The sequence below is a fragment of the Odontesthes bonariensis genome, chromosome 6 (assembly GCF_027942865.1).
Source record: "Odontesthes bonariensis isolate fOdoBon6 chromosome 6, fOdoBon6.hap1, whole genome shotgun sequence".
In the NCBI taxonomy this organism is placed as follows: Eukaryota; Metazoa; Chordata; class Actinopteri; order Atheriniformes; family Atherinopsidae; genus Odontesthes; species Odontesthes bonariensis.
Genome location: NC_134511.1, coordinates 3,119,710 through 3,141,472, shown reverse-complemented (window position 1 = coordinate 3,141,472; position 21,763 = coordinate 3,119,710). Strand labels below are relative to the sequence as shown.

The 21,763-nt window shown below is 41.8% G+C and overlaps 1 protein-coding gene across 2 annotated transcripts in view; it reads right to left on the bottom strand.

Moving 5' to 3' along the window:
• Positions 1-16,975: 16,975 nt before the first annotated feature.
• Positions 16,976-21,763, bottom strand: part of LOC142381837 (uncharacterized) — a 44,515-nt gene continuing 39,727 nt past the window's right edge. For both annotated transcript variants that reach the window (XM_075467091.1, XM_075467092.1), the window contains one exon: positions 16,976-20,319. In XM_075467091.1, the coding sequence (XP_075323206.1) occupies positions 17,852-20,319 (2,468 nt within the window). In that variant the 3' untranslated portion in view covers positions 16,976-17,851. The remainder of the gene's footprint in view (positions 20,320-21,763) is intronic.

The window sequence follows — 21,763 nt, the reverse complement described above, 5'->3', positions numbered from 1 at the left end:
AGTGTTTGTAAAGGGCTGTAGAAATAAAGCACATTTACATTTAAACATTCTTATTCAAGACGAAAATTTTTTTTTTAACAAATATGAACAATCAGCCATGATCTATATTATATTTAAACACCTCAGTGTTTAAAAGTCTGGTCTTTGTTAAATGTCCCAAACAGCAGTTGTTGGTCACAGTAATAATAATATTAATATCACAGAATGTTTAACGCAGTGATATCTGATCGCTCAGGCTTTTTGTCAGTGAAAGGCTGAACTGATGGATAAACTTTATCGGATAAAGACGTCCTGAAACTACCTGATAACACTAATCCTGTTCAGGCTGTGGAATCCAAGTGAATACGTTTGAGATCTTTACTGTTCAGAGGGTTAATAACACCAATAATTAACTCCGTTATCTAAGTCTTCTGAGTGCTCTTCCGGTTGTTTGGCTGTGGTATGAAATGGCGGCTGCCTGATTCTGAACATCTGTTAATGACGGTAAAATGAACCACTTTCAATGTGACACTTGGTAAAAATTGTTATGAATTTCATCTGTCACTTTCCAGCTGTGACTAATCAAAATGTTTACTTAATAAAACATGAAACTCTCCTTTAATGTTATGAGCAACCATGTGTCCAGGGCAGAGTGATGCCAGCTGCTTCCAAAGGAAAGTCTTTTTTATGGCAAACTGTGAGTGCATTATTTATTATTTATTTATTTGCTCTTGGCTTTGTTTCAAGGCCAAATAAAGTTTGTGCTGTAACAAGACACGTTGGCCAGATCAGGTGAGTACAGCAGAGTAACAAAGTCCATGCAGGAGGTAAAGAGTGGTGGATAAATGGCTTAAACATTCACTAAAGGAGCGGCCTGAGTCCTGCTCAGAGTTCAGAGAGAACATATAAAAGATGTGAGCAGAACTATAAGCTGCTCACTATGAAAAGAGGATTCAGGCTGCAGTGGATGTGAAGCAGCTTTTTACATGAATCTCACTTTGTTTTTTACTTTAGAGAAAACAACTAACTGTTGTGCATTCAGCTAACATGAAAATCACAGTTTATCACCTAAAGTTAGCTTTCTACTTTCAGAGTTCAACACTTCAGTCTAACATTGCTTTACTGTCCTACGTCTGACATCATGGCGCCGTGATGAGCCCACTCTTCTCCAGATTCACAGATCCACACTACAGGTTGCAGTTCAGCTGCCACTATGTTTGAGCATCAACTGCAGACGAGACTTTCTTTGTTAAAGAATCTAAAGCTCTTCATTTAGAGCTACTCGCTCTCCTCAGGATTTCTGACAGCGAGCCGAGCCAAACCTGACGGCTTCTGGAACGCAGCCAGGACAAAATCACATTTCACACAATCTGAAACAACTCCCACCTGAAATGTCAGAGCAGTTTGAACTCCATAACCTTTATGGTTACACAGCATCATTCTGGCAACAGACGGCCTGTGTAACAGAATCTGGGCAGCAACGTGGTTTAGCAGCACTTTGTGGATCAGAAAATATAGTTACATGCTGAAGGTGAACGTAAACTTCCACATTACGCTTAATTATGAGCTTTGAACTGTTTCGTACCAGAAGCATGAACAACTCCTACTTCTGGCTTTTCTTATCAGGAATTCTCCCAGAACTCTCAACCCCTGTTGTTATTGTCTAGGAACTACATTACCCATGATGCCTGGAGGCAGTGGGACACAAGGAATGGATATAAGCAGAGACAGCTGCTAGTCAGGGAATATAATTTAATGGCATCTGTCCGAGGTGTTAAATAAAAGAAGCTGAAACCCACCGAGCCTTGTTTGTGACTCACAAGTGAAGAGACAAACATAACCCCACTTAAAGAGAAAAGGAACATTGTGTGTGAGAGTGATCAGAAACTAACTCAATGTACTTATTGATTGCATTTATACGGTTAAATGTGGGGCGACTATTCACTTACTTATAGTTACATCAAATATTTAACTTGTGATAACTTGAAAGTTTTAAGCTGTCTTTCAATAAAATTGAGCCTCAGTGATTCAAATTGTTTTTTTGTTTTTTTAAGAATTTAATTATTTGAGTAAGTCTGACTTCAACTTGTTGAGTCAGTAATGAATTAACTTCAATTACTCGTCACCAATTGAAACAATTAATTTAAGCTGGTTGAACAAATCTCTTTTTTCAGTGCAGCAGGACTATGAAGGCCTCCAGAAAAGCAGCCGGAGCAAATAGGCCTGAATGTTTAAACTATTCTGAAGCTTTTCAGTTCAGTCCATCAGTTAGGATTCATCATCCGTTTCACTTCACACACTCAGAACACGGCTGTTACAGCAGAATAACTTTGAAAAGCGTTGAATGTGACGTTTAAACTGAATACAAATGTCAGCTTTATGTCCTGAAGCTGGTCCTCCACTTCCTGTTTGGAGGATTTTTGCTCTTTTTCCTGTTAAAGGCTTTTAGTTTTTGGGTCGGTTTAGATGCTCTGTTCCTCTGAGGTCTGTACCGTAATAGAAGTGACTAAATAAGATCAACATCAACAGTTGCCAGATGCTGAACAAGACATTTTACACCTAAGCATCAAATATGAGTTCATGGGGACACTAAATCCATCATTTATTTTTTAGTTTTGCCCCAAAAGTGATGCCTGAATAATCTAATCAAATCAAATCAACTTTATTTGTAGCACATTTCATGTCCAAAACAATTCAAAGTGCTTCAAATAAAATAAAAGCATTGCAGCAGGGAGTGGAAGAAGCATTAAAAATACTTAAAAGAATATAAAGAGAAACAAATAAAATCATTACAATGAATTTAAAAACCAGCAACAGTCCAGATAAGTTCAAAGATATCGTGCAGATTTCATGCATAGACACATGAGAACAGCACTGTTTTTAACCTGGATTTAAAAATGTCTCCATTTGGTGAAAGTTTAATCTCCACTGGCAGTTTGTTCCACTTGTTTGTAGCATAACAGCTAAATGCTGCTTCTCCATGTTTAGTCTGGACTCTGGACTGGACCAGCTGACCTGAGTCCTTGGATCTAAGAGCTCTGCTGGCTTTATATTCTCTGAACACATCACAGATGGAAACCATCAGCAGGCTTTTAAAATCTATTCTACAGAGTGAGACTGAACTCACCAGGTGCTGCAGCAGCCATGATGAAGATGATGATGATGATGATGATGTCACCGTGTCGTATCAGACCAACTCTACAGCAGACCAAACGCTGGCTTCATCAGTCTGACAGAAGAGAAGTGTTTTAGAACATCTGTTCACAGCCAGGGGTTAGAAACACCAACAGGTTTCATTCAGCTGCAACAGAACGGCCACAGTGAGCAATGAGGAACATTATTTATAGTTTTACTTGTTCTATGAAGACTACTTTAAGACTGTCATTAGACTCATAACTCACATTGTTTTTAAAGACGTTGAATTGAACTAAAAAATGTTTTTTTCTTTAACAAATATTGATGGAAAAAAGAAGTAATCAGTCACACCCATCGATCAATGCGTGTGACTGATTACGGTTATTCTTGTGTCAATAATCCAAACTAAAAATGTCAAAACCATAACAAACTAAATTAAATCAAACGGCCACTGAGACACCATGGGAGTGAATTTACGCAGGTAAAATGAGTTCATTGTCCAGGCGAAAAATTGAGGTTTCTTTGGGTTTATTGCTCCAACCAAGCAAACGAACAAAGAACAAAGGGCCTTTGCTGCCTTCTTGCCCTGGTAAAAAACCATTAGCCCTCCCAGGTGCCCGCTCACCTGCAGCTCTGAGTTATTGGGCTGCAGGAAGTTAAGCTGGAGGAGATATTAAAAGAATATTTGTCTTTATTGGCATTTATTTTTGTGTTTACTCACCTGAAAGTTTTCCTGCGTCTTTCCACCTTGAGGCTCCCAGAGAAAGTCTTCCAGGTGAGGACTGGGGCACGGACAGCAGAGTTATTGCAGATCAAAGAACAAAAGGCGTATCAGGTGGTATCAGGTGGTATCAAGAAACCTGCCTGAACACTAACTGGGACTTTGATCATGATGGAGGATGTTTTACTGCTGATCCTGCGGGACACAAACGGGCTTCAGAGAAGGAGTTTTTAAAGGATTCTCTGTGAGCCTGAGACTCTCGTGAACAACCTCTGAGGACATTTGGAGAATATGTGACATCGATGTTGTGACGGCGTGTAAATCTCAAAAATGGCAACTCCAGCTGAAACAGTCACACCTGTTGTTGGTTCATAATAACTCTGTCCTGTAAAGTACTGCCCCAACCAGCAGCATGAGGGAATATTCCATCATATAAGCTCTACATCGTTTAACAAGCTGCAAAACCCACAAAATCAGGAAGGAGAGGAGCTGATGAAGCGCCTAAATGCTGTACTTGGATGGATGAATCATGGACCTTTGACAGATTTGACATCAAACCAGCAAAAACACTTTTTAATTTGGAGGAATCAGAAAACGATCATTGTAGAGGCCATTTGTCCATAAAAAACTAATTAAACTTAAACCAAACCAAATCAAAAGGCCACTGATGCACCATGGGGGATGTGGTTTAACGCAGGCAAAAGAAGATGAATGTCCAAGATGGATTCATGCGTTTTCTGATGATTTATTTCAAAACAATAAAACAAACAAAAGAACAAAGAAAACCTGCTGCTCTCTCCTTTTCCCTGGTAAAAAACCATTGGCCCACCCAGGTGCATGCTGGGACTCCAGGTGCCCAGTGTGACCCAATTACCAAAATATTCTAAACAAATAACTAACAAAGAATATTAGCAAAACAATCTAATATCAATAAAGCACTGAAATTAATCAAATAAAGTTAATCATAATTAGCTAATTAAATTTACAACTAGAACCAAAAAACAAAAACTAACTTTACAAATAGCTCCTACAATCGTGTTAGGACTGAAATCCCCTCTCCAATTCCTCCTTAAGACAATTCTGTTGCTTCTTCATTTAAACACTTGATAGAGATTTTTCCTGCTGCTTTTATGAGGATGACCGGCCCAAACTTGGCAGCGACACACAACAACACTCCAATAAATGGGACCTTCGTCCAGCAGTCTGTAAGCTGCACCTCTGCAGGAGGTGGAGTCTTCAGAAAGGTCATATTGTGACCTGCAAAAAGAGACTGGCATCAGATAATCAGAAGGAAAGAAGATGCTTCTCCCAGTTTCAACATTTTTTCCTTTATTTACTATCAAATGAAGCTGAAATGACTTCAGTCACCAAACATTCATTGTACTTCCTGCAGTAACTGGAGGTTTTTATCACTTACATTAAACAACTGGTGCTCTTATCTCTCTGTTTATAGTAGTTATGACTGAGTTATGGTTTACTGAAATATTTCCTGGATCAGCCCTGGAACACGACCAGATTTTCAAACATTCACATCTTGATTTGAGTTATTTGGTATCACCACAAAAAATCAGCTCAAGCTGAAGCTCTTCACATTGAAGGGAACAATTTGTGACACTCGATATCAGAAACTGAATCTAATATTTGAAATAAAGCTCAGCATGAATAAATATCTTCAAGTCTTTGTAATATTAAACATTTTGTTCATTAATAACTAAACATATGTCGGATATTATTCTAAAAGGATAAATAACCGGGCACATGGATGATACCACAAACAATTAAACAAAAATGGAGTTGGAACAACATCAATATTAAGAGGTTGAAAGTTAACATTTGTTAAACTTTCTGTTCCAATTCTGATAAAATTGTAAAGACTAAGAAATGTGTGTGTGTGTGTGTGTGTGTGTGTGTGTGTGTGTGTGTGTGAACTAGAGTAGATAAGTGTTATACTTTAATTCTCTCTTTTTAATGATCAGTGTATTTATTACATACAAGTTATTGTGCGTATTTGTTCATTCATTTCTGTCATCAACAGGCGCTGGAAACGCTCATGACCGCCCTCTAGCGGTTAAACTGCACAGCTACGTTAACCGATCTTTTCTTTTGAATAATAACCGGAAGTTAGATTACCGGTACCATGGTAACAGCGAGAAATAAAAACTATGCTGTGTTTAAGATTACTGTCAGATAAAGTAAGCCCGTTTTAGCACCACATTTACTCGTTTTCTACTTAAAATTTAAACTAAATATAAACAGAGCTAATAAAGAAGCTAGCTAGCGCTAACTGTAGCTTGGTTTACACCGGAAGACTCCTGATAATTTAAACTACTAAAAAACTGCGCTTTTCTCACAAAATGGCCTCCCGCGTATTTACATTCAGTCATTATATGAACGACAAGTCTCTGCAGTTATCAGATTTAATCGCTATAATTACGTTTGTTAAATGCGGCACAGCGTTATAAACTCATTTGTAATATTTCTAGCTTTACAGTTGATGTAGATACCATTTGTGGCCACAAGATGGCAGCAAAGCGCCGCTCACCGCAGAGCCGTTTATAGAGATATAAACACTGAATCTGTAGACTGCAGCTGGTTGCCATCATATTAACAAACTGACTTTCAAAAAACAGATTTCACTCCATTTCAGTCACGAGACAACAATGCTTTCAGTAAAACATTCAAACTAACAAAGTAAAACTATGTTTAAGATAAGTTTCATCCTTAAAGGTTAGTTAGTTTGTTTTTTAACCAGGAATTAGTTAGTTAGATCAAATACTTTATTTATCCTCCATTGGGGACATTCAGATTGTCCAGCAGCTCATTATCAGCTCAGTAAGAGATGTTAAAAAAGAGGTAGCAGGTCATAGAGGTATAAGGGGGTTCCATTATGTGGGATCAGCGGTGAAATTGTGCAGGTTTGAAACTGCTCCTACTTTCCATCTTTGCCATTGTAGTAAGCTGTTCCCTCTCTGACAGAAAGCCCAGCCTCTGATCAGAAGTGCACTCTGATAACTTTTGACCCCCTTCAGACACTCCCAACTGCTGCATTTACAGGTCAGCAGGTTAACAGCAGTATTAGTTTCCTTCACCAGCTCTTTGATCCACAGTTTTCAGCATTTTTAAAGGAGCATTTGCTTTTAATGCATTTGGACTTGATGTCTTCTTGTTCTTTTCTTAGTTCATTGATATCTTCACGCAGTGTCCCTGTAACTGCCCTTGTCTCCAGTTTATTTTCTGTATTGGCACTTTCTTATTTTGTTTATCCTCTATCGTATGTTTACAGTTGTACGGAAATGATTATTTGTTCCTCCGAGTGTGTTTCACCCGAGCGTCTTTTAGCGTCGCACCGTCACAAAACCACCGCGAAAGCCTGATCATTTCTGCCTGCAGTGTTGTGGATAGGTTGTCATTGAATAAAGGAGCAGAAATAGACAGAAGATGGAAGAAGAGACGGGGCATTCCGCAGACATTTAGCACCTCTCTGTGATAAGCAGCAGTTAGCTTGGTTAGCTGCTGTTTATCTGCAGTGAAGGTGTCATTTGTCTGAAGATTATTGTGTTTACATGCGCCATTTTGTAAAGTGTTTAGCTTAATCTCTGCTATGTTATGACAAATATGTATGAGACATGCATACAGCATTATTATTATTTTCTTTCCTTAACCCAGTTCTCACGGGTTGACCATCAATAAAGCCAATATTTTAATAAAGACGACCTCGCCTCGTGCCTATCACTGGAGGAGCTACAGTCCCCATGTGTTGAGCTTCCTGTTCCATCAGTTTATCCTCTCCCTGCTCCATTTCTTCAGGGTTTCTTTAATCCTTCATGTTCTCAGTGAGAGCGCCACCTGCTGGACACAACACACTCTACATACAGTAGCTCAGCTCAAATGAATGGTTTAACTGGAATCTTGCAGACATTGGAACTGACAGAAGAATTTATGATGTTGAGTGGCTGAATGAAGATGTTTCTGACCCAGTTTGAACACTTGTTGGATGTTCTGATGATTTCTCCCTTTTTGTCCTGTAGGTGCTGTGTTTCTGTGGTTCTGTTGTGTTTTACAGGATTAATTTTTTTCTGCTGAAAGGAGAGAAAGCTGAATGAAGATGCTATCTTTTTATAAGGACGGCAGTATTTTTCATTCATTAATACTCGAGCATAGAATTAATTTGGCTTGAAGTTTAGTTTTGTTTTCTATCATGTTCTCAGATGTGTTTAATTGTGTCAGTTTAATAGTTGAAGTTCATTTTAAATCCTACTAAACAGTAAAACTGCGCCCTCTGCCACTAAACCTGTATGAGATCCAGGGTGTGAATAGATGAGTCTTGTTCAGCTCGGCTAAGACTATGCTGAACAGTTGTTTTACAGACATCAGTATGTAAGAAACTGTTATAGAAATAAAGGGATGCAGAAGGTCCTGTCCTCACTCAGATGTGAGGTCAGGTGACTGTGATAGGAAGCAGGAGAGGACAAGCAGGGTCTGAAATGATGGAGCATATCAGTGGAAGGATTAACGAGCTGACAGCAATACATTTCCCAATAATGCAGATGTAACAAGGTTTAAGTTGTAGAGTTCCACTTGCTTTGTGTATGGGTACAGTGGGGAAGTTGCGCCCCCTCTCGGTGTGGCTGGTTATATGCTGCTGGCTCCGTTAATCCGCGCCAGTCTGTGAAAGCTGCGTCAGAGGTGAGTCGCGTTTTTCAGCACAGAGCATAGAACGATACATGCTAACGCTAAATGCTAACGTGACGCTCTGTTGCAGTGTGCTGTGTGAAGCTAAACCAACTGCACTGATGCAAACTTATGTTCCCACGCAGGTACACCATTTATTATTATTTTCTTTATTGTACATTGTGAATATTGTTACTGTAATTTGGGCCAGTCTGTGAAAGCTGCGTCAGAGTGTGCTGTGTGAAGCTAAACCAACTGCACTGATGCAAACTTATGTTCCCACGCAGGAAATAAAGTGTCCACTGTCCAGAAACTCCTTGTCTTCATTAAAAATACACAACGCAGAGTCAAGGGGTTATTTGGTCTGTCCTAACACCGTGGAGTGACGCAAGAATCGGTTACATTGGTGCCGTGATCCGAGCTTCTGCGATCCTGTATCTGCGGTGGGGCCGTTTAATTCCTGGACAGTGGTGGAGGTCGCCACGTGGACTGTGTCCTTGGGGGATTTCCCTCCTTTCCGCCATTTGCTGTTTCCCTTGGGACATTGAGGTGGGATTCTGTACTTTTACTGAAAAAGGGGAAAAGGAAAATACTCTCCTCATTCTTTAACAGAAGCAGTAGCAACATTCCAGTGGTGTTTTTAGCCATTTTGCAGCATTGCTTTGATGTGTGGATCTGAGTTTCATATTGAGAAGTGTGTTTCTGGAGTACTTCCCCCATCCATTGTGCTTTGCTGTTTTTTTTTTTTTTTTGTTTGTTTTTTTTTCTCTTATTTGGATCTACTGCTGATTTTGTTTTATTTTCTGGGATTGCTTTATTTGAGATTTTGCTGAATATTCCATTTGAAATATTTTCTTTCTTTACACATTGAATTTACTGTTTTGGACAACTAAAAAAAAAAAAAAAAAAAAAAAAAAAAAGCAACAAGAACTGCTCAGTCATGGCAGATTTTCCCAGTTTTGGCAGGGGGAGAGGGAACGTTTCCCCACTGCATTCACTCGGCAGGGGTAGGGGAGGAAGGCTGATAGCTCCACTCTCATCTACGCCTGGGGCCGCCTTTGCTGAGTTACATGAGGGACCTGTTGATGGGGGATGTGATGATTCATATCATCCCAAATCAGACACCGAACCTACTACAGAGAGCCTTTATGCAGAGATAGCAACACAAATAGGATTTTCTATTGGTGAAAGCATTGCCTCTTGCATTGAGTCTCGTTTAGGCTGTGGAATTGGGTCTCCCAGTAATGTGCTCTCAGAACCTTCACTGTTGAATGTGATTGTGAAATCTGATGTTAAAGAGCCTGTGTCTTTTAGAGGAGATGGCTGTGATACATGCAGTGTTCAAGAATGGGAAGAAATGATGATGACCTATTTGAAAAGAAAGGGGGTACCAGTAGCTGAACAAGCTGATGAAGTGCTTGGTAAACTGGCGGGGAGGGCGCGAGAGATAGTCAGGGTGGGCATACGTAGTAAGCCATCCGTATGTCTTAAGGTGGGCCCAGAGCCTATTTTTGAAATCCTGAAACAACACTTTAGTGACACTGCTTGTTCAGACATGCCTTTAGCTGACTTTTACGCAACATTGCCTAACTTAGGGGAGACCCCTTTTGATTACTGGCTGCGGTTGAACAGAGCCATGGACCTGACAGAAGACTGCCTCAAGAGACAGAATAAGTCCTTTGCATACCTGACAAAAGAACTGACTGCAATGTTCATTCGTCACTGCCCAGACTCAGAACTGTCTCTTATTTTCAAGTGCAAACCTCTGCAACAGTGGACAGCTGCTGACGTGTACGAGAAGTTGCTGGAGCATAGCAAAGTTCAGAAGTGCGGCTCTCAGCTTAATGCATTCAGTGCCTTGAGTTCTCAGCAACAGGAGGTGAGTCCTCGTGTGCAACAAGTGACATCCAGTAGTAAATGTACAGCACCATTACAGACCTCTACCTCAGTACCATCTGTTGGAATTAATGCACAAGTGCCTGCTGATCGTCTTGATCATGTGATAGCCCTGTTAGAGAAAGTTCTGGAGGGCCAATCTCAACAAGTAAAGCTACCTGCTAAAGATGATGTCAGAGGTAATCGGCCTCAAACACACAAAGTAATGCCTTGTGCAATCTGCAGTGACACTGAACACTCCACCTATTACCACTGTAGGGTCAATCAGCTATGCTTCATCTGCTATGCTGCTGACCACACACGGGCTCGGTGTCCCAGGGCACTATCTACCAGAAGGGGGGGATGTGAATCAGCTGCCCAGCAGCTGGGAAACTAGTTGGCCTACATGTGGAGGGGGCAAGTGTTAGGCCTGAAGTTGCCCCTGAAGAGACTGATTTTGATGACTTGGAGTCTATATACCACACCGTTTGTGAGGAACGACAGTTAGTACGTCGACCAGTACTTCAGAACACCCACAGATTAAAACAGCATGACGAACTGTTCTATGAAAATGTGACTCTAGGTGGCAAAGTTTCTGTTAAAGCAATGCTTGATAGTGGCTCCATGGCCTGTACTCTCAGCACCAATCTGATGCCACAGCTGTTACATCATGCAGTATTGCAGACTCCCACCTTGCAACCCACTGACGTCGTCCTGATTGGTTGTGGTGGTTCAAGAACCATTCCAACAGGTGTGTGTGATGTTACAGTGGAGATGTATGGCTGCAAAGTTGTTGTGCCTATGCTAGTGGTTGCAGGACAGGGTGAGGACCTTATTGTGGGCAGCAACCTTATGAGGCATTTGGTTGATCACCTGAAGGGAAAAGGTGATTTGGGGAAGAAATGCAGCAAAACTTTGAATGCTGAGGATATGGCTGATAAAAATGTACTGAGTTTAATGTCGAAAGTGGCGTTTCCAGAGAGTGGTGGTGATAAGATTGGAACTGTCAAGATAAAGAGAGCCATCACCTTAGAGCCTTTGACTGAGCACCTGGTTTGGGGCCGACTGCAGCTAGTAAATAGTGAGGAAGTGGGCAGTACTGTAGTAATAGAACCCACAGCAGCAAGGTCAGGGCTAAGATCAGTTATGGTCGGGAGAACAGTGGCACATCTGAACAGTGAGGGGTGGCTCCCTGTAAAAGTGTTAAACCCCTTTGATAAGCCAATGGTTCTAAAACGAAACATGAAGTTGGCTGATGTGTTTACCTGTGCTGCGGTGGAGAGCTTCAACCCCACAGGCTTACAACAAAATATACAACTGCCGACTGACTTGGCACAGTGCCATGATGAGCAGAGTCTTGTCACTGATGTCTCTACTCTGCCAGATCATCCATCTTCACAGCAAGTGACAGGTGGCAGTAGCTCTTTACATGCAGTGCTGCAAGATCTGAGGCTGTCTGATATTGATATCGACTCATGTGAAGTGTCAACAGCTAGCAAAGAGCATCTGGTCAACCTCATAGCTCAGTTCGAGTCCATTTTCTCGAGAGACAAGCTAGATTGCGGCAAGGCTAAAGGCTGTATCCATCGGATTCGAGTGGTGGATGACAAGCCATTCCGGTTACCATGCCGACGTGTGCCACCAACTCATTATGACAAACTAAGACAGGCTCTGAATGAAATGGAGGAACGTGAAATAATTCGAAAGTCTTGCAGTGAGTTTGCATCACCATTGGTCTTGGTTTGGAAAAGGACTGGTGATTTAAGAATTTGTAATGACTTTCGCTGGCTTAACGCTAGAACTGTCAAAGATGCTCACCCTCTTCCGCATCCGGCCGATGCGCTGGCTGCTTTAGGAGGAAACGGATTTTTCTCGACAATGGATCTGACTTCAGGCTATTACAATGTGGAGGTGCATGAGCAGGATCGTAAGTACACAGCATTTACGTCACCGTTTGGTTTATACGAGTACAATCGTATGCCACAAGGATTATGCAACAGTCCGGCCACCTTTATGAGGATGATGTTGGGCATTTTCGGAGATCAGAACTTCCTTAGTGTGCTATGTTATCTCGACGATGTCCTGGTTTTTGCCCCCACAGAAGAAGTGGCACTGCAGCGCTTGCATATGGTTTTCCAGAGATTGCAGACTCACAATCTCAAGTTGGCGCCAAAGAAGTGCCACTTCCTGAGGCGGTCCGTGAAATTCCTGGGGCACATCATTGATGCTGAAGGAATAAGGTCAGACCCTGACAAAATAGCATCCATTACATCCCTTACGGAATCAGACCTCATGGAAGAAGGTTCAAGTGTTCCATCCCAAAAGAGAGTACGCTCATTTCTGGGAATGGTGATGTTCTACCAACAATTCATTCAGAACTGTTCATCTATTGCGAGACCTCTGTTCCGGCTAACATCTGGGGATAAAGGTCCTCGTGGTCCAAAGAAAAGGCGCCGGCTGGTGCATACAAGGCTGTGTGAGGAGGATTGGACAGATGAATGCAGGGCAGCTTTTTATGAGTTGAAGCAGTCGTTGTTGGATCGAGTGCTCCTGACTCATCCAAACTTTCAGGAGCCCTTCCTTCTATCTGTTGATGCTTCCAGCAGTGGCCTTGGTGCAGTGCTGTCTCAAGTTCCTGCTGGGGCTTCTATGTCAAGGCCAGTCGCCTTTGCCAGTAAGACACTCAGTCACGCACAGTCCAAGTATCCAGCACATAGGCTGGAGTTCTTTGCTTTGAAGTGGGCGGTGTGTGATAAGTTTCATCATTGGTTGAGGGGTCATCCGTTTACAGCTTGGACAGATAATAACCCTCTGACTTACATACTGTCTAAGCCAAGATTGGACGCATGCGAGCAGAGGTGGATTGCAAAGCTAGCACCCTTCCAGTTTGACATAAAATATATTCCTGGTCCTAAGAATGTAGTTGCTGATGCATTGAGTAGGGAACCCTTTGTGCAGCCCAGTGCCTCCCATCGCTTGATAAGAGTGCCTTATCATGATCTTCTGGCTGAGGCAGAGGCAGTTGCCACGGGTGGAGTACAGGAGGCCTTCAGATGGACTGTTCACTCAGATGATAAGACCCCAGACAATGACCAGCCTAGTATTTCTCAGTGCACAGCTGTTGTGCAGGCTGGGGGAATGACATCTTCTGAGGTGGGAGCTGTCTTCCAAGTTCATACAGAACATGAGTCCAAGGTGTGGCCACATGCTCTCCTCTTGCCTCAGTTCTCCCAGACTGTGCTCACGTCAAATCAATCTGATTCTGAAATCTTATCACATGAAGAGCTAGGGAGGCAGCAGCGGTCTAATGATGCCCTGTGTAGGGTGATCTTCTATGTGGACAGGGGCCGGAGACCGTCGAGGAGAGAGCGAGCTAATGATGCAGCTGATACAAAGAGACTTCTGAGAATATGGACCAAGTTGACTGTGAAAAATGGTGTACTGTATAGAGTCTCTAAGAATCCGGTAACAAAGGCTAAAACCTACCTGTATGTTGTTCCACCGGCCCTACGCTCTGCTGTTCTGAAGGGGGTTCATGATGAAGCGGGTCACCAAGGCCAACGAAGAACCCTTTATCTTGCCCGGGAAAGATTTCACTGGCCTGGCATGGCTAAACAGGTGGCAGAGTATGTGCACTGCTGCAAGCGATGCGTTATTAGCAAGTCGCCTGAGCCGGAGGCCAGAGCACCATTGGGGAACATCAAGACGTCTGAGCCCCTTGAACTGGTTTGCATCGACTTTTGGTCGGCGGAAGACTCTGCAAACAAATCAGTGGATGTGCTTGTGGTAACTGACCACTTTACAAAGATGGCACATGCCTTTTTATGCCCCAATCAGTCTGCCAAGGCAGTGGCGCACCAACTGTGGCATAATTACTTTTGCATCTACGGCTTTCCCACACGATTGCACTCTGATCAGGGAGCAAATTTTGAGAGCACGCTAATTTCAGAACTGTTAAGTGTTGCTGGTGTCCAGAAGTCCCATACAACTCCATATCACCCAATGGGAAACGGGTCCTGTGAGAGGATGAACCGCACTTTGGGCAATATGATTCGTGCTTTACCCCCGAGAGCTAAGCAGAGGTGGCCTGATATGCTGAAAGCCCTCACGTTTGCATACAACTGCACCGTCCATGAGACAACTGGCTATGCGCCATTTCTGTTAATGTTTGGCAGGGTGCCGAAACTCCCTATTGATGTAATCTTTGGTTCAGTCATTGACCATCATGACATCACAGATTATGATCGATATGTTCAGACATTGAGGAAAGACCTCAAGGAGGCTGTAGACATTGCACGAGAGACGGCGTGTAGACAGTTGCAGCGCCACACAGATCTCTATAACCAGAAAGTTAGGGGATCTCCTCTGGAGGTTGGTGACCGCGTCCTTTTGGCCAACAAAAAGGGGCGTGGCAAAAGAAAACTTGCCGATCGCTGGGAGAGTGTTGTCTACACAGTTGTTGACAAGAATGACACGAGTCACACCTTTAAGCTGCAGAATGCTGTCACAGGACAGAGGAAGGTTGTACACCGCAACCTGATTATGCCAGTGAACTTTCTCCCCCTCGGGGATGACTCATTTCAGGATGAAGGGAGTGTGTCGGCTGACTCTGGCTCGCTGATGGTTGATGGAGAAGCTGTCTGTGATGTGTCTGTGGCATCTGCTGACTACAGGACAAGAGCTTGGGTTTCTGACTTACAGTCTGAGGTGTCTGACGAGTTGCTGATGACTAAGTGTGTTCAACTGGAAGGCACTACTGTGGAGGATCATCCGCCCTCTAATTGTGTCCCCACGGTTGACTCTGATGTACCAGAACAGTCTCCCGGTGATGATCAACGGTCCGACCTGGTCGTGTCCGTGAGATCCGTTGAATGTGAAACAGAATGTCTGCCTTTGGTTAAGGTTCTTGGCTCACCTGAAACCGATGCTCCCACTGGAGACCAATCTGTTGTTGACGGGGTGGGACGGACTCATGCTAGATCGAGGGTGGGAAGGTTACTTAAACCTGTCTCTAGATTGATTGAGATAATGCACCAGAGGACTGTAAAGGTTTGAGTCCTATAGAGCAAAAGTTAATTTTATAGTGTTTGAAATGGAAATTGGAGTTTCATAACTGTGAGAATGCTTTTGTTGTGCTTTAGTTTTATCAGAATGACATACAGTTACAATATAGTGAAATATGTAATGGGCATATTTTTATTTTTTTGCTTCCCGCATGTGTGATGAAGGGGTCTGGCCAACTTCTTTTTATACTGATTCTTTTGTGAATAGTCCTCTGACTGGAATTTCATTGTAACTGTACTGTCTGGGATTGCTGAGCTGAATGACCACATTTCGATAGCTGTGGATGAGCTATTAGGAACTGTATATAATGTTTGTGTTTTTGTTCTCTGTTTCTCTCCTGGTTGTAGTGGTGTACCTGTTTATTTTTTTTTATGGGTGCAAGTGGAATTCAGCAGGGGGGAATGTAACAAGGTTTAAGTTGTAGAGTTCCACTTGCTTTGTGTATGGGTACAGTGGGGAAGTTGCGCCCCCTCTCGGTGTGGCTGGTTATATGCTGCTGGCTCCGTTAATCCGCGCCAGTCTGTGAAAGCTGCGTCAGAGGTGAGTCGCGTTTTTCAGCACAGAGCATAGAACGATACATGCTAACGCTAAATGCTAACGTGACGCTCTGTTGCAGTGTGCTGTGTGAAGCTAAACCAACTGCACTGATGCAAACTTATGTTCCCACGCAGGTACACCATTTATTATTATTTTCTTTATTGTACATTGTGAATATTGTTACTGTAATTTGGGCCAGTCTGTGAAAGCTGCGTCAGAGTGTGCTGTGTGAAGCTAAACCAACTGCACTGATGCAAACTTATGTTCCCACGCAGGAAATAAAGTGTCCACTGTCCAGAAACTCCTTGTCTTCATTAAAAATACACAACGCAGAGTCAAGGGGTTATTTGGTCTGTCCTAACACCGTGGAGTGACGCAAGAATCGGTTACACAGATCTCATCAAAACATCTAGTGTAGAATAAGTCATATTAATGGTTGGACCATAGGATGTCTCATACAGGCAACAATTTCAGCTGAAGATTGTGTCGTAGCTCAAAGAGCTGCTTGCTGATACTCTCAAGGTATTTCTGTAAAAGGTTTCACATTTACTCTCATTCAGGCCCTGATTCTGCCCGTATGACTATACACGGTGTATTCTTCATCTGTTCACTGCTTTCATTCTGGCTGCTGGAACAGAAGGTCCAGGAGAACCAGGACAGAGGAGAGAGAGTTATCTTTCTCCAATGCCTGAGTTTGTTGTTGTTGGTGGTGAAGAGGTCAACAGGAAGTGGCTCTATTAGCAACAGCTGGAATGGGTACAGCGCCACCTATCATACCGGGGTATGACACGCTTTGTGCCTCTGATCCCATTCATTCACCGCCATATATCCAAGGAGAATTACCCTCGCTCAGCTCAGTCTTATTGTAATTTAGCCAATAACCCGATCCTTTCAGTGCCATGTGACCCCACTGAGTGAGGGAACCCACAGGTAGGACCAGGATGAATATGTATATTCGGGTCAAAAACAGACTAAAATAATAAACACACTGAGTGTCTTTCAGGCATTTATTAGTTAATGAAGCATTTTTGTTCATAAGAAACATAATTGGAACGGAAGAAAATGTGAAACAACATCCGTACTCCTTATTATTGAGATAAAGATACATTTATTACTAAATATCCTCCAACATTATGTTGCTTCAATCACTTTAAAAGATAAAAATAAAAAGTAATTCATTTTCTTTACATCTATTCTGATTTAAACATCATTTTATCTCTCATCTCACAAAAGATTTGGTTTAAAAAATATGAAGAAGTTTTACTTTCAGGCTACTTCTAAAACACAGAAAAAGAGTCCAACATTTAGATTTAATGAAATAAAATTAGATTTTTGGTGATAATGATCAGATGACAAATTATATACTGTACGAATATGTAAAAGATTTAAAAAATATATGATAAAGATCTACTTAGCATAGAGAGTTTTGCATAATACAGTGAGCTGAACCTGGATTACATGTTTCATCCTCATCAGTATTTGGGTTGTTGTTACTTCAAACAGGCACTTTTACATAAAGAACTAAAATCAGAATTCATCATTAAATGATATGAAGCTGAAGACATTTAAAGAACATGATAAATGGAAAAAACCTTCTCTGTAAATATCTGAACTCATATATTTTCATAGTCTGTTTATATTAGACTTCCATCAGTTTGAAGGTCTCCTTTAGAACAGAAGGAGGTTACTGTCACTCCAACATCTCACTCTGTCAAACCCCTAAAACAGAAAAATCCCACAGAACACAAACACAGACAGATGTGAACACAGCTGTGTCATCTGGAGTCTGTGTGACCAACATCTGAACTCTGTTGATGTTAAATGATGTTCAGTTTGTGACATGAGTGAAAAATACTCAGCAGAGGATCATCAGCTGGTGGTACAGTGCTGTACCACCCATTGACTTTTTAAAGAATTCAATTCTTCTTCTTGTTTTTTATTCAACTCTTCTAACTCTTTGTTTTGCTTTTCCTTTTCCATCACATCACCTCTGAGCTTCTGTGACTGTTTTCTGTGTGTCTCCTCTGTCTTTTTTCTTTCTTTCTCATGTTTTTCCATCAGAGCTTCGAGGCCTTTTTCATATTTCTCTCTGAACTCATTAACTTTCTCAGCTTGTTCTCTGGCCTCTTCATATTTCTTCTTCATGTCTTCTGTTGTTTTCTGATAGTTTTCCTCTAATGTTTTCCTTTCTTTCTCCTCCTCTTCTCTTCTCTTTTGATCTTCTTCTTTTCTTTTCTTTTCATCTTTTTCTCTCTCCTGCTCAAAGTCCTCTTGAAGCTTTTTCAGTCTCATTTCTTCCTCTCTTCGTCTCTCGTCATCTTCTTTATATCGGTTATCCCACCACTCGTTCCGTTCCTTCTTCCAGGTCTCTCGTTTTTCCTCCATCTCTTTTCTGCTCTGCTCCAGTTTTCTCTCAAAGGTTTCCTTTTCTTCTGATTCTGACCTGATTTTTTTCTCCAAAGCTTCTCTTTCTCGTTCCCACTTCTGTTGTTGTCGTTCTTCCTCCTCTTTTCCTCTCTTCTCTTCTTGTTCTCTAGCTTCCTGTTCTTTCTTTCTCTGCTCGCGCTCCTTGTTGATGTTTTCCTCCATTTCTTTCAGTTGTTTAGCTTTCACTTTTCTTTCCTTTTCAATTTCTGCTCTCTGTTCTTCCATTCTTCTTTTTTCTAATTCTCTTTCTTTCTCCTCCTCTTCTCTTCTCTTTTGATCTTCTTCTTTTCTTTTCTTTTCGTGTTTTTCTCTCTCCTGCTCAAAGTCCTCTTGAAGCTTTTTCAGTCTCATTTCTTCCTCTCTTCGTCTCTCTTCATCTTCTTTATTTCGGTTATTCCGTTCCTTCTGCCAGGCCTCTCGTTTTTCCTCCATCTCTTTTCTGCTCTGCTCCAGTTTTCTGTCAATAGTTTCCTTTTCTTCTGATTCTGACCTGATTTGTTTCTCCAAAGCTTCTCGTTCTCGTTCCCACTTCTGTTGTTGTCGTTCTTCCTCCTCTTTTCTTCTCCTCTCTTCTTGTTCTCTAGCTTCCTGTTCTTTCTTTCTCTGCTCGCGCTCCTTGTTGATGTTTTCCTCCATTTCTTTCAGTTGTTCAGCTTTCATTTTTCTTTCCTTTTCAATTTCTGCTCTCTCTTCTTCCATTTTTTTCTCAAATCTTTTTCTTTCTTTCTCCTCCTCTTCTCTTCTCTTTTGATCTTCTTCTTTTCTTTTCTTTTCGTGTTTTTCTCTCTCCTGCTCAAAGTCCTCTTGAAGCTTTTTCAGTCTCATTTCTTCCTCTCTTCGTCTCTCTTCTTCTTCTTTATTTCGGTTGTCCCACCACTCGTTCCGTTCCTTCTGCCAGGCCTCTCGTTTTTCCTCCATCTCTTTTCTGCTCTGCTCCAGTTTTCTCTCAAAGGTTTCCTTTTCTTCTGATTCTGACCTGATCTGTTTCTCCAAAGCTTCTCGTTCTCGTTCCCACTTCTGTTGTTGTCGTTCTTCCTCCTCTTTTCTTCTCTTCTCTTCTTGTTCTCTAGCTTCCTGTTCTTTCTTTCTCTGCTCGCGCTCCTTGTTGATGTTTTCCTCCATTTCTTTCAGTTGTTCAGCTTTCACTTTTCTTTCCTTTTCAATTTCTGCTCTCTGTTCTTCCATTTTTCTGTTCAGTTCTTTCTTTTCTTCCTGATGTTTTTGTTCAAGCTCTTCTTCCTTCTCCTTCAGGATTCTCTCCATTTCTTTACGTATCGCAGCTTCAGCTTCTTGCAGCATCTCATTGGTGTAGAAGCTGCCTCCGTTTTCTGTCACCATGGTGTCGATTTTTCGGATCAGCTCACTGACTTGTGTGTTTTCATGATTTTCACGGTTATTAAACACATGGTATCTTCCTCCACAGTCAGAAATCAGCTTCTTAAATGATGCATCACATCTTTCAATGTATTCTTCAATTGAAACTTTCTTAGCTTTCAGATCATCTCCTCTTGTGAAAAGAATGATGGTGAACATTTCAGAGTTCTTACCAAAAACCTTCTTAATGAGTGTTAAAGTCTCCTTCTCCTCTGGTGTGAGTCGACCGATCTGTAACACCAGCAGGAAGACATGTGGTCCTGGAGCCAGAAGACTCATACATTTCACCAACTCCTCACCAACCTGTTCATTGGACAAACTACTGTCGAACAGACCAGGAGTATCGACCACAGCAACAGGACGACCGTCCACTTCACTTTGGGCTTTTCTGCAGTTCTTGGTAACTGAAGATTGGCCTAATGTGGATTCAAACTCCTCTCTTCCCAGAATTATGTTTCCTGAGGAGCTCTTCCCACTGCCGGTCTTCCCGATCAGAACAATCCTGAGACTCTCTGAGCTCTGCTGCTCATCAGCATCTGTCAGACAGAAAAATAATGAATTTATTCCTTTGATAAATGATGCTGCTGACTGGTGGCCTGTCAGCAGGTACATCCTGTACCTCGGCTATTGTTTTACGGCAGCTGGGATAGGTGAAAACAACCACAACCCTTAATTTGATTAAGTATGTACAGAAAATGGATGGAATTGAGATGCTGCCATTGACATTTTAGCCTATTGCTTTTGAAGGCAGTTAAAGGAGGTAGTTTTCAGTAATAAATAAGAAAAGTATCAGAAGTTGCATTAAAAAAAGTTGGTCATTATATTTCTAGAGGCGGAGAGGTACCCGGAGAGAACACGTGCACATAGAGAACATGAAATCTCTACACAGACAGAACCCAGCTGGGATTCGAAACAGGAACCTTTTAGCTGTGAGATGTCAATGCTAATGACCACATGGCTGAGCAGCCAAGATTAGCATCCATTCGACAACAGTTCCAGGATCTAAACAGTGTAGCAAACTCCAGTGTGGAATTAATCTACCTTGAACCTTTGGAAGATACAAGCATTCCTGTTGGGGATGTTTTTCTGGGTAAGGACCAGATGTGGAAAGTCTACACAAAGGAGAGGGACTGAAATCGCCTAATGTACAACAACCTCCGGCCTATGAAAGCTTTTGGGAGTGGATTTAGCAACAGACGTTTGCCCTACACTTGAGGGATTAACAATTAACAACTTCAACTGAATAAACAAAGAACCCTTTTTGGAGAAATGGGAGACTAACCCATTCCCTGTCTTATCAGGACCAATAAATCGAAGTTGACATTTTACCCTCATTCCCCCCAGATAAGAGAACCTGATGCCTGAATAAAACTGAAATAACTTTTACCTTGATTCACTTTCAGCCGAATCTTAAAACTGTATTAGGCAAGGCAAGGCAATTTTATTTGTAGAGCACAATTCATACACAAGTGCTTCACAGCTACATAAAATCACAAGAAGGCAATAAAATCATGAAAAAGAAATTAAAAATAAAATAAAGAAATTAAAAACCCATTAAAATAATCATTAATTAATTAAAAAGCAAAGAGTGCAGATAAAATACTTTCAGGTGTCATATGCACAGCTAAATAGAACTGTTTTCAGCCTGGATTTAAACATTGTCAGAGTTGAGGCCTGTCTCACATCTTCTGGAAGACTGTTCCAGATGTTAGGAGCACCAAACTGAAACGCAGCCTCAGCTTGTTTAGTCCTGACTCTGGGCACCAGCAGGAGACCCCTCCCTGAGGTTCTCAGAGCCCGAGTTGGTTCATATGGCTCTAACATGGCAGAGATGTAGTTTGGCGCTTGACCGTGAAGAGACTTGTACACAAGCAGAGCTGTTTTAAAGTCTATTCTCTGAGCGACAGGAAGCCAGTGCAGAGACCTGAGCACTGGACTGATATGGTCGTATTTCCTGGTTCTAGTCAGGACTCGAGCAGC